Source organism: Rattus norvegicus, chromosome 3 (genome assembly GCF_036323735.1).
Source record: "Rattus norvegicus strain BN/NHsdMcwi chromosome 3, GRCr8, whole genome shotgun sequence".
NCBI classification, from domain to species: domain Eukaryota; kingdom Metazoa; phylum Chordata; class Mammalia; order Rodentia; family Muridae; genus Rattus; species Rattus norvegicus.
Window position 1 is genome coordinate 57,913,561 of NC_086021.1, and position 14,074 is coordinate 57,927,634.

The window sequence follows — 14,074 nt, forward strand, 5'->3', positions numbered from 1 at the left end:
TCCCCAACCCCGGCTCACCCTCTTTTTTTCCCCTTCATTCTTGGTCTCTTTCTGGCTACCCTGGCTACTCTGAGCGCTTTGACTGTGCCACACGCCCCTGTCCCACAGTCTACTTTCCGTTAGCTCTGCTCAGCAGCTTTCTGTCCACGCTTCACTTTGACCTCTGCTCATGTTTAAATTTCCATTGTCATTCCTGTATCCTCACCCAATCCATGCTTCCTTCTGAGATCCTCTGCGGAGACTTGTCAGAGTTAGAAAAGCTTTTGTCTTTCCGTCACAATGCAAGACTTTCTAGGGCCACTGGCATGTTGCATAGCATTTGTACAGAGAGGATGCTTCAAAAGCATTCGTCTTACAGAAGGCTGTTTAATCAAAATAAGAGTGTAGGGGGAGCATCGTAAACCTTTTTTAAGTCAACAAGGCCCTCCAATCACCGTTGCTAACTACTTGCTCGAATGCTTAGCAGAGAAAAGTAACTTGGCATTTTATTTTACTGCGAAACGAACTTGGTGGCACTCTTCTATTGTACCGTGGGAACTTAGGGTTTGTTACCTGTGAGGCTGTGCAGCCTTAAGCAGGTTAACCAAGTTCACCCAGGCTTGTTTCTCCTCTAACTGGGGAAATCGTATCAACCTCACATGCTTGAAGATTGAGATTAGACACGCTTCATGCGTAACACACTGCTTTGGACATTGTAGCTCAGGCATTTAAAAAATTCCTTCCTATCTCTGGAGATTAATGAGGACTGGAGGGGAAAACTCACTTAACTTATCTTGCAATCTTGTACTGCATGTAATCATCCCCAGGGGTACTAATCTGAGGGCCACGAACCGGTTTAGGAGGAAAACATTTCACAAATAAGCAATGGAGAGCTGTTTATCTAACAGTAAATAAACCCGTGCCCCTCCCCCAAAGAGAGAACTACACAGAATTCCTCACCATATCCCAAGGTTGACTGCTTAGCTTTTTTTTTTTTTAAATAAAACTGAACAGAGTCACTTAGATACTTTTTCTTTCTAATTTAAGTAGCTGTTCCAAGGAGCTGGGTCACATGAAACTCTTTCCCCCATTTTGCGTATTTCGATATTTAAGAAGTTTTAGTAGTTCCACTTAAAACTCTAGGGTCTATATTTCTAAGTCCACTGTCAGCACAGAAGGGATTAAAACCTTAAAAAGAATAACCCTTTAAAATTCTGAAGTCTGATGGCTTCTATTCAAATAATTAGATGGTAGATATATTTAAGAACTATCAATATGCATGGCGGGCTGAGTTTAGGGGAAATACTTGGGGGTTAAACCTCTCAAGTCATCACATGGGGCTCCCCTGACGTTAAGTCAGTTTGCCCACTCTTTAAAAGCATGAAAACCCCACCAGGATGGTCTAGTTGCAAGCCTGAAAGCCAAAGCCTTCAGAGCATTGGGGGGTCTTGACAGGTCAAGGCTTTTGCATCTGCTGTCCCAAATATTGGCCTAGACAAGAACCTGCATTGTTTCAGTAGGGATGGCTTTAATGTGTCAATGTTGGGGTCGGGTGATCAAGAGATATAACACCTTAAGTGAGTGCTTAGTTCAAGTGTTTAGAACACGGAGCCTTTAGAGAGGAAGTAGACAAATCTGAATTCCTTCTGGGCTCTCTGACTTCGTCACTAAGTCCCACTGTTAAGGATCTTGGTAATGTGTATGATCAGTTATTTGCCTGTATTCAGGGAAGTCCACGCTCAGCTCTGCAGAATGTGTGTCCTAGTTGCCACAGAGTTTGAGTCTAAAATATCTTGTTGACCTCGGTATCTATCCTTTGCTGCTTACTCAACTTTGTATGCAAGCAGTTAAGAGTTGAATTGAGGGGCTGGGGATTTAGCTCAGTGGTAGAGCGCTTACCTAGGAAGCGCAAGGCCCTGGGTTCGGTCCCCAGCTCTGAAAAAAAGAACCAAAAAAAAAAAAAAAGAGTTGAATTGATTGGCTAATGTTAGGAAGCCAGAGGGAATGCCATGTCTTCTTCACAGAGGGCCTGTCCAGAAGACAGTTACGGTTATTGGTTTATCTGCCTTTTATTTTGTTCTCCCTCACTTTCATGTGGGATCTGTGGATGAACTCGAGTTGCTATGCTGATATAGAAGGCATCTCTTCCTGTCATCTATGCAAATTTGACAGTTTCTATCAGTGATTTTAGCCTTTGAGTCTTCTTTTGGTGTCTTTGTGTCTACACAGGAACCATAGTTTCTGAAAAGCCGCTTCTGACCTCTTTATTGGTTAGAAAGGGAGGCTACCACGAAATGATTGGACAGGGCCACTTCTGCTGAGATGCTTGTCTGATTGTTTTAAAGCAGGCTGCTCCTTACTTTCATCTCCCAAGTGTGGGTCTGAGTGTTTCCCTCATACATAAATGAGTCACAGAGGGATGTGGGAATGACTTCTCCAGGTACCCTGACTGAATCATTTGCTAGGCACTGAAATGCTGTTATGAAAGGACCTTAGTGGTTCTTTTTTTCTCTACCTGTGACACACAGTGGCAGGTAACACCTCTTTTTACTTTCTATTTTCACAGAATGCTATGAACCTACCTCCTGACAAAGCCAGGCTACTGCGGCAGTATGACAATGAGAAAAAATGGGAGCTGATCTGTGACCAGGTAAGAAACAGCCGTTTTCTGTAGGGGAAGCAAGCAAAGACAAATAGTTTGTTGTTCCTGTGTGAGCTGAGCTTTTTTTCTGGGAGATGCGTGGGTTTCTCCGTCCTAGTTTTTGGTGTCTGGGTTTCTTATCAACAGAGGAAAGGTAGAAAATTACTACGTTAGTTTTTTTCATTATTTGAAATATTTCATGAGAAAGCAGGTTAAGTGGACAACTCAAAATGGAGTTATCCATTCTGTTTGCCTTCTGTAGCAAGTGGTAGGTCTTACGGTTTAATTGGCCTTCCTGAAAACTGGCATACCGTCATGGGAGAAGGTAAATTGTTTATAGAGAGACATGGGTAGCCAATAACATTGCTGACCGCTTTAACTAGTTCCCAGCCATTTCTATTTTGTTTTTAACTCATGATTCACACCCTTCTGAGGGGTATAAAGTAAGAAGTAAATGCTTTTTTTTTTTTTTTTTTGTCTTTCCTTTATATTTAAATCTTACTCTGTGGTCAGTGTCATAAGCATGGTTCTCTGGGTCCTCTACATAGGAAATCAAAAGTATGAGCTCTGTACTTCAAAAGAAAAGGTGCCTATCCCCCAACCCCCGGCATAGTGCCTAGAAATACCTCTTCTATTTTCCCTATTTTTTATGTGTGATCAGCACCCCCTTATCTGCCCCCCTTTTCACACACACACACACACACACACACACACACACACACACACACACACACACTTCTATGTATTGATACATTTGCCAGTGACCATGTCTGTGAGTATCCTTTGTACAGGTGGGAGTTTTTCTTTATAAATTAGAATATGGCTTGATGGCAGCGTCTTACTTAGCATGCATGAGGTCTAGGGTTTAATTCCATACCCAAGGTGGGGAAGACATACAGAACACAGAGGCAAAGGTAGGCTGAGTTACCTGCCTTCTTTCCTTCCTTCAACACACACACACACACACACACACACACACACACACACACACACACACACAGACACACACACACACATGTTTTTGAGGTTATATACATTTTATCATTTTCCCTTTCTCTTCTTCACTCCAAAATTTCTAATCTATTTCCTTTTCAAACTCGTGGCTTCTTTTTTCACTAATGGTTGTTGCATGCATATATGTGTCTTCCTCACTATTTTATTGCCATGAAGAAATACCATGGTCAAGGCGGCTCTTATAAAAGAGAGCACTTAACTGGGAAATTGATTACAGTTTTAGAGGTCTAGTTTATTAACACTGACTGCTGCATGGTGCTAAAGACGTAATTGAAAGCTACATTCTAATCTTTAGGCAGAGAAAGACACTGGACTTTGTGTCTTTAAAAGCTCAAAGCCCACCCCTGGGACACACTTCCTTCAACAAGGCCACACCTCCTAATCCTTCTAATCCTCTCAAAAAGTTCTACTCTAATGTGAGTTTATGAGCCTATGAGGGCCACTCCTATTCAACTACCACATTCCACTCCCTGGTGTCTATAGGTTTGCAACCATATCATAATACAAAATGCATTTATCCCATCTTTAAAAGTTTTCCTAGTCTTTCACAGTATCAACACTATTTGAAAATTCTAAGCTTCTTCTGAGACATCTGGCAATCTCTTAACTGTAAGTCCTTGTAAAAATCAGAACTCATTATCACATACTTTCAACATACAATGGCACAGGATATACATTACCATCTCAAAAGGGAGTAAAGTGAGCATAGTGAAAAAAATCCTGGACCAAAAACCATCTGGGCAAACTCAAAGTTCTTCATCTCCATGTCTGATATCAAAGCACTCTTAAGATCTCTCACTCTTTTCAGCATTGTTGACTGTAATACACTTCCCTTTTTCTGTTCTATTTCACCTGGTCATCACTTCTTCTTTGCAGATATCCCACATCTCCAGCATCTCCAAAATTCTGGGGTCTCTAATATATTCCAGGTTTCACATTCACTGCTTCACATAATGACCTCTCGGGGCCTCCATAAGGGACACCCCCAACATATGTCTGCCCTCAGTATTTTTTCTTAGCTGTGGAGATAGATTCCACAACTCCTTTATTGTATCCTTGACTCTAATGTCAGAACCTTGTGGCCAAAACTGTCAAGTTCTACTGATTGACTTGACTTGAAACATTAAGTGCTTTCCTAATCCATTCTACCAACAAGCCGTGTGGTCTGGCCTTCCACAGCACTATCCCAGTCCCTGGAACCCACTCATTTTAATCACTCTTCCGTAGCCATCAACAGGCACTGACCATGGCAGCTGTCATAAAAGAAAGCGTTTCACTGGGGTCTTGCTTACAGTTTTGGAGGCTTAGTCTGTTATCACCATCCTATGTAACACTGTCGCAGGCATGTAAGGCATGGTTCTAGGGCAGTAGTTGAGAGCTACGGGCTGGTCTGCAGGCTGAGAACGAGTGTGACTTCCTCCAACAAGGCTACACCTAATCCCATCAAAGAGTTCTATTCTCTGATAACTAAACATTCAAATATATGAGCCCGTGTGGTCCATTCTTACTCAACCACTACAGATCATACACACACACACACACACACACACACACACACACACACACACACACACACACACACACTTTGCAGATGTCCCACATCTCTGGCATCCTCAACATTCTGGGGTCTCCAGGTTTCATACTCATACAGCTTCACATAACAGCCTCTAGGGGCCTTCATGCAGGGACACCCCCAATATGTCTGCCCTCCATATTTTTTCTTAGCTCTAGAGGTTGATTCCATAACTCCTTTCTTGTATTCTTGACTCTCTCTCTATACATTCCTAAATATACCCTGCTCAGTCTGTATGATGTTACTTGTATGAATGTATGTCTTCAGTGCTGACCACTTGGTATTGGATAACCAGCGGGCATGCTCTTCCCTGGGAACACTTACTCTTACTCTCAGTATTTCTTATTTGTCTATTCGCAGATTCCTTCTAGCTTTATTCCTAGGGGCAGGGATGGAAGGGATGCACTAAGAGAGAAACGTTCAGGTTTCTCTTTGTTTTCCTGTTTGTAGTATGTTATATTTCAGTAAAAGGGAGTTGAAGCTTGACACCGAGCCTTGCCACACCGTGGCTGCTATGATCTATAACCAGTATTGGTTACTTATGCATACTTCATTGTGAAAACTGGTGCCAGCCAACAGAAATGACTTCTTGTGCATATGTTTACCCCATTAGAGTGCCTCATGTGTAGCTGTCATTTGTCCTATGTATATGTGGGAGGGACCCGAGGGACAGGAGCTGAAAGCATCTGCCATGTGCTGTTCCCTACGGGTGCTTATTTTAATCCCATATGTGGATCATGACACACATATGTGGGTCTGTCTGGGTGTTTACCTGATGGGTAGTGATGATAAGTTTTGTGACTGTGTTTATATGAGGTGTCTAGAATAGGAAGCCCTGTAGATGAGAAAGTAGGTTAATAGTTGACACAGCCAGGGATGAGCAGCGGCTGTCGGCCGTGGGTTTTTCTCTGATCTGACAGAAAGCTCTGTGGTTGCACAGAATGATGGTTATGCAACCGTGTGAATATGCAGGAACTGTGTTCTTAACAGTATACGTTTTTGAATATAAATTGATAATTCAGTTTCAAAAATACTTATTTAAACACTGCAGGGTAGGAAACCCAAAGGAGGAAGAAGAAACTTACTAGAAAGCTTCTTTTAATCCCAAATCTGTTTAGGATCCCATTGTGAGCAAATTAAAGGTAAAATTTTCTTGAAAAACTGGGAACATTGGATTAGTGGCTGAGAAGAGTCTGGGCAGCTGCTGCTCAACTTTGTTGGGTTTGATTTTTAGCTTTGTATATATATATATATTTATGTTTATATATATTTATATATATATTTCTGTCTTCAGCTTTAGAGACGTGGATCCTGATGTGGGGTGAGAGATATAATTAAGGTTTCCTTTGCAATGCTTTATCAAAGGAGAAAATAAGGGGTCTAATCAAGAAACTCTGCAAATATCCCAGCAACTGTTAAAACCTGGCTTTGAGATATGTCAGGGTTCATTTTAGGACACTCCCAGCTTTTATGTACATTTGACAATTTATTACACTATATAACATTTAGAAAAGACATCTACTGCAGAATAATCTTTCTCATTAATTTAAGAATGTGAGCACCTCGTTTATTGTGATAATTAGAGGTAACTGTCGTAAAGCATATGGATATAGATAAAGCAGGCTCTTATTTATCTATTTTTTTAAAGATTTATGTTTATTTTATGTGAGTACATTGTCGCTGTCTTCAGATACACCAGAAGAGGGCATCAGATCCCATTACAGATGGTTGTGAGCCACCATGTGGTTGCTGGGAATTGAACTCAGGTCCTCTAGAAGAGCAGTCAGTGCTCTTAACCACTGAGCCATCTCTCTAGCCCCAGTAGGCACTTTATAAATAAACTCTGTGGTTGCTTCTACACTTGCTGAAGGATAAGATGTTAAACATCGCTACCAGTATTGTTTTTGTCACCAACTTGCTCCTAAGAGTTCAGGAAAATGGACTCTATTGAGTAGATCTTCTCATGCTACCCACGTGTACTTTTTGCTGTCAACACATGCTTATACGATGCTGCGAGGAAAAGCGTCAACTGTAGGCTTTTAGGTTAAGAAAGCCTTAGTTGTAAAACCTCGGATACTGTGGGGTGTGTTGATTGATGCCTGACATCATTCTAAGACACCTGGACACACAAATACATTTTTTTTTCATTTTGAAATAGCCATGTTGATCTGATATGTTGCTTGAGATACATGCTTTAGCCATAGTGTTTTAAAAAAAACCAAACAAACAAACTTTCCAGGGAACTTGGTGAATGGCAGTGTTGGAACATAGTAGGAGACTTTGCAGAAAGTAGCTCGGTTTCCATTCCACAGACAGTCACCACTGGGGCGATGTGAATCACGGAGCTTGCACACTCCTCCCTGCATCTTTGGCTGCTGCAATATTCAGAGTCAGATGTGTGGTCCTCCTTCCTTCCCCACTCTGGTATTTTAATGACACAGTTTGTTTACAAGCCTCATCCAGGACCACCCTCTAATTATTTTTGGTTCATATTTTCCTTCTGCAATGATTTTTGCCATTGAAAAAGTTTGGCTTGAGGTTGTCCACACTTGTGGCCATTGTTCTGAACAAGATGACTGTTATCTATCAGCCTGACTGGTGTACAGAGTTTACTCGCTTTAATAGAACGTAAGTGCCCTGTGAGTTGAGCCTGCTCTGCCTTTCCCAGAAGGAGCAAATACAGAGCGACAGACAGATGCTTTAGGAAAGACTTGACTAAGCTCCATCTCCTTCCTCATCTCCTATTGCCTTGCTTCTGTCCTTCCTTCCCTTTCATCTTTTTGGTTTGAAGCAGGATCTTTCTCTGTGCCTCAGGCTGGCAGAGAACTTACACTAGGCACTACGGTCTAACCCATGCTTTTTGGCATCCTCCTCCTTTAGTCTCCCAAGGTACTGAGATTACAGGCATGAACCACCACCTGGTTCATTTTTACTTTATCGTTTTTAAATTATTGTTGTGAACGTATGTGAGAGCCTGCATTCTGACACGTGTGTGGAGTTCAGAGGACAATTGTGTGCAGTCAGTTTACTTCTTCCACCATCACATTGGTTCTGGGAATTGAACTTAGATCTCCAGGCTTGTGCAGCAGGTGCCTGTACCTGCTGATCTACTGGCCCTGGTTTTAGTGTTTCGTTGTGCATGATTTATGAACCACTTGGAGCTCGTTGGCAAGTAAGCAAAGGGCACGGGGAGCTGATCATGTATGGAGTGTCAGCTTTAGGTGACTGGGGCTTCTCAGAACACCAGAGGTAGTGAGTGAATAGGGACCAGGGCTCAGGGAGTGCTTTATAACCTGCTTCATTGCCAACATCTGCTCTTAAGTGCAGCCAGAGTGGAGCAGAGTTAGTGGGGAGCAGACTGAACACCACATACAAGATTGGTTCCATCCCCACACAACTCCTGCAAAATCCTTCTGTCTCCTCCTCATGCAAGAGTGGTCCCATCCGCCTCCTCTTACTAGAGTGGTTCCATCCCTTTCTCTTACAAGGGTGGCTCCATCCCCTCCTCCTGCAAGAGTGGCTTCTTCTGCTCCCAGACTTCAGATTTAATCATCATTTACCACTATCCCCTCCTTAGAGGCTTTGATTCTACATTTAGCCCTGCTTACCCAACTGTTGGGAGAGAAGCAGCCATCTTCCTCTGACCTTCTGTACTTTGACCCGGGACATCTCTACTGTAATACTGTTTGGTGCTAAATTGCTCGCAGTTTTACATTACCTTTTGAAATTGCGCAGTGTGTGGTGAAATGACACTTACTTTTACTCATTTGGGGGTGGGTGAGTGATTCTTTTTCAAGTTGGCTGCCAACCTTCCCTTTTGTTTTTTATTTGGTCTTTGTTCTATTTAATCAGTCCCTCCTTAACCTGTGAATTAGTCAGGGTTCCTTTGATATTTTGTTTTCTAGTTAATTTTAAAATGTAAAAAAATGAGTTTCTTGTACTCAAATCAAAACCTTCATGATTTAGGTAAATAACCGCATAATGTTTTTATCACTTATTATGTTTTCCAGTTTTCTCTCCGTGTGTTTTCCATCTCAGACGCACACAGGGTCGGTGGCTTCCTGTGTCTCAGGTGTAGATGCCAGCACAGGTTTTACTCCTGGCAGTCGGAAGATGCTGGCCGGGCCCTTTCATAGGAGCTCTTACCTTCTCTTTACATTTTCCTAGTTGCTGTCTTCACCACACATAGCTTAGGTCCTGATTTGCTCTTTACGAGTCTTGGCTTTAGTAGGTGATGGGTGGATGGAGCGTTTTGTCTTGTTGAGGCTGTTCTAGGAGAGAGAGAGAGAGAGAGAGAGAGAGAGAGAGAGAGAGAGAGAGAATGAATTGCCTATTTGCTTTGTGGGCCAGTGAGCTTATTCAGTTTATCAGCTTGTGATCTAATTGCTCCATTGTGTAGCTCCGTTTTCTCTTGTGTCAGGAAAGAACTTTTGTCCTGTTGCTTTGGTGACAGCTTGATATGACCAGTTACAGAACAACTTTGTAGCTAGTGGAATTTAAAACCAACTGATGATCTCTGTTTGATCAATTTCTTTGAGGATTACAAATGGACGGTTGCCTAATTCCCTTCTGTGTTAAACTAATGTCTTTGTTTGCGTTCTATTACTGTGACAAAACATTCCAACCGCGATCACGTTGGGTAGGTGACCTAGACTAGTAGTGGGTTCTTCAGGACAGAGCCTTAAAGGAGCGGAAGCTATGCCTCATGCCAGGCAAGCTTACTAAGAAGTACAGCATCTATGCTATCTCCAGGAAAGAAATGGGGCAGAGATGGCAGAAACGATCAAGCATCAGGGCAAAGTCGGCAGGAGACTAACAGCACAATGTTGTGTAAGAAGAGCACAGGGGAGCTCAAGCACAGGCCGAGCATGCAGCAGCCTTGGGATTGATAACTCTAGTCTCTTCAGAAAGAAAAGCCAAGTTCCCAGCAACCGAAGAAACCTAGTTACTCAAGGTAGTGTTCCCTTTCCAACACAAAGGAAAACACAGCTAGACAATGGACCAATAAGATTACAACACGATGAACTGAGTGACCTCACTGACGCACAAAGCAAATAGGTAATTCTTTATCTCTTGTGACAGTCTCAACAAAAACGCCTTGCTCAAGGCCCTGACCCCAGCACCAGGAGTCGGCTCTCGAGCAAGGACAAAGAGCTTAAGCTTCTTACGAGCCATCATTAGGGTCTCTCAGAGAGAATGCTTCGGATCTGTCTGGCTCTCAACAGGAAGGAAAGCGTCCATTTGGCTCACTTAAATGTCCCAATCACAGTCTGTCGTGAAGAGAAGCAAGGGTAGAAACTCAAGGCAGGAAATGAAATAGAGACCTTGGAGGTCTCTGTGTAATGGCTTGCTCAGCCCGTTTTATTTGTTTGTTTGTTTGCTTGTTTGTTTGTTTGGTGTTTGGCCTGCGTGCATATTTGTGTGAGTGACTTGGAGACACAGGAACTTGATCTATAGATACTTGTAAACTGCCTTGTGGGTGCTGGGAATTGAAGCTGGGTCCTCAGCCAGTGATCTTAACCGCTGAGCCATCTCTCCAGTCCCTCAGCCTGCTTTCTTATACAACCCAGGACCTCCTTCCTGTCCAGGGGTGCCACTTCCCGTGGAAAGCTTGGCCATCCGTCATCATTCATCAGTAGACGTGTCTACTGGCAGTCTGATGGAGGTGATTTCTCAGTTGAGATTCTTGTTCTCTGATGACCCTGTTTTGTGTCAAGTTGACAAAAGCCAACCAGTATGGCTAGCAGCTAGTACTTACAACTGGGTCTTAATTCTCCCTCATGTATAATTTCTGACTTTTTTGGGGGTGGGGTGGGGTGGGGGAATCTATGTTGCCATTTTTCAAAATAGGGATTTGTTTTTTCCTTAATGGATAGCTCAACAAAGTAGCTGGTGAGTCTCCTTTTTTTCCTGTGAAGTATCACCCAGAATGCTTGGATTTTCATCATTTCGTGTCAGTCTAGGTTTTTTTTTTTTTTTTTTTTTTTTGAGATTTTATTATCACTTCTTTGACCAGTAGTTAACAAGTTCATACTGTCCTTTTTTTTTTAAAACACAACTATATTAATTCCCGAGAAATCATTTCATGGTTTAAAACTAACCTGTTAGGTTTAACTTGTAAGTTCTTTGGCCTTTAAGCCATTTCCCTAAGGAACCCTTCCCCTTCCCAGGGGTTATGATATAGAGGAAAATGGGAGATTGGCAAGTACCAGACACATTTTTTTTTCCCAGCTTGTGTTTAGACTTTGAAAATAAGTCTGAAGCTTGTGAGTTCATCCTGATAATTCCAAGTAAAATTTTATTATCAACTTAATCCATTTTTCGATATTTATCACTTTTACATTGAAATGTATAATTTGTAATGTTACTATAATTTATATTTTCCTATATTACGAAAAAACGTTTGGGAAGTATAGTGCTTGCCTAGCATGCAGGAGGCCCTATGTTCTATCTCCAGCACTGCAACAAGTAAGATAAAGATGTCCAAAAAAATTCAGAATCACAGCTCTAGTAGCATTAGTTATAAAATTAATGTCGAATAAATGTTCTTGGTTGGGACTGGAGAGATGGCTCAGTAGTTAAGAGCACTGACTACTCTTCCAGAGGTCCTAAGCTCAATTCCCAGCAACCACATGGTGGCTCACAACCATCTGTAATGGGATTCGATGCCCTCTTATGGTGTGTCCGAAGACAGCTACAGTGTACATAATAAATGAATCTTAAAAAAATAAATGTTCTTGGTCATTTTGTGTGTTACAGAAATACCTAGTTTGATAGTTTAAAACAACAGAAATTTATTCTTTTAAGCTCATAGAAACCAGAAATCTGAAGTCAGGGAGCTTCCACAATATCTAGTCCCAGTTTCTAGTGGCCACAGTTATTCTTTACCTGCTGGCTGTGTAAGTGCAGAATCTGCTACCGTTTTGATGTGGCCTTTTTCTCTTTTTTGTATTTGTATCTTTATCTATCCACCCACCCACCCATCCACCCACCCATCCACCCATCCACCCATCCACTCATCCACCCACCCATCCACCCACCCATCCACCCACCCATCCATCCATCCATCCATCCATCCATCCATCCATCCATCCATCCATCCACCCACCCATCCATCCACCCATCCATCCATCCATCCATCCATCCACCCATCCACCCATCCACCCATCCACCCATCCACCCACCCACCCATCCACCCATCCACCCATCCACCCACCCATCCATCCACCCATCCATCCACCCATCCACCCACCCATCCATCCACCCACCCATCCATCCACCCATCCATCCATCCATCCACCCATCCACCCACCCATCCATCCATCCATCCATCTATCCATCCATCCATCCATCCATCCATCCATCCATCCATCCATCCATCCATCCATCCAAGTACACTGCAGCTGTCTTCAGACACACCAAAATAGGGCATGGGATCTCATTACAGATGGTTGTGAGCCAGCATGTGGTTGCTGGGAATTGAACTCAGGACCTCTGGAAAGAGCAGTCGGTGTTCTTAACTACTTTGCCATCTCTCTAGCCCTTGTGTCTTTTTTCTTATTTTGCCTTGTATGAGGGCATTTTGGATTCAAGCCAATTAGGATAGTCTAATACTGAGATCCATAATTTTATTACATCTTCCCGGACCCCTCCTCCCCCAATTATGACCACATTTATTGGTGTGGGTTCAGAACATGAACACAGACTTTAGGGGCCCACTGTTTAACCTACTATGGATGCCAAAATAAATAAGCTTTTTGTTTGCAAGGATCAATGTTGGATATTGTTGGGTATCAAGGGCAAAGTCATATATCATTATTGTCCCATATGAAGCTCTTTTAAACATTTAGCTTCATCTTCACTTGGGAAGAGCTATCTTCTGACCTGTAACAAGGTGAACAGGCAGATGCTCCCATGGGAAGCCATTTTGGGAGAGGCTAGAGGGAAGCACATTGCTCTCCACTCTTGTTCTACTGAGAAGGTTCATGGAGAACAATGAGAGTAGAAAGCTCAAGAAAGGAAAATAATAGTCTGGAAAAGGCCACTACTAACTCTTCCATGATGGCCAAATTTGGTTGGCCCATTTGTTTTAGGCTGACTTCATTTTCACATGAACAAACACTGAACTCTACAGAATTCTGTATTCACCAGAGATGTGTTTTCCTGAGAAGTTAGATAAAGCTAGATGTTGGTTAAGTTACTGTTTCAAAGTTGAAATACCAACATGACTGTTTGTCATCTGATATTTGACAACGATGTCAAAAATATACACTGGAGCAAAGGCAGATTCTTCAGCAAACGATTGGTTGGGAAATTGGATGTCTACCTGTAGAAGCATGAAATCAGACCCATATCTTTCACCTGCACAGCTTCCAGTGGATCAAAGACATTCGTGTGAAGCCTGAGACACTGAAACTGTTAGGAAACATGGGTGATCTGCTGTCAGCTACAGGTGTCAGGAAGGACTTCTAGATAGGACTCCATTTGTTTAGAAGCTAAGGCCAACCATCGACAAATGGGACCTCATAAGATGAAAACCACCTGGGCAATTATAAAAACGATCAAGCCCTTATAGGAAGAAGAGCAAGCCCTTAGAATGGGAGAGGCTCATTGCCAGCTACTCCTCTGATAGGATTAATACCCAGGATATGCAAAGAAGTAAAACGAAGGAAAGAAAGAAAAAGAGAACGAATGACGGAAGTAAAGATGTGCACAGAGAATTCTCAGAATGGCTACGACAAATCTAAAGGGCTCCACATCCTTAGCACGTAGGGAAATGCCACGTAAAACTACTCTGAGATTTTTATCTTGGACTAGTCAGAATGGCCAAGGTCAAGAAAACAGCTGGCAGTAATTGCTAGTCAGGG

General features: G+C 42.5%; 1 protein-coding gene across 11 annotated transcripts in view; it reads left to right on the plus strand.

The window, feature by feature from the left end:
* Fmnl2 (formin-like 2) overlaps positions 1–14,074 on the plus strand; it is a 275,597-nt gene that overhangs the window by 155,325 nt on the left and 106,198 nt on the right. For all 11 annotated transcript variants that reach the window (XM_039106785.2, XM_039106787.2, XM_039106784.2 and 8 more), the window contains exon 2: positions 2,546–2,629. In XM_039106785.2, the coding sequence (XP_038962713.1) occupies positions 2,546–2,629 (84 nt within the window). The remainder of the gene's footprint in view (positions 1–2,545; positions 2,630–14,074) is intronic.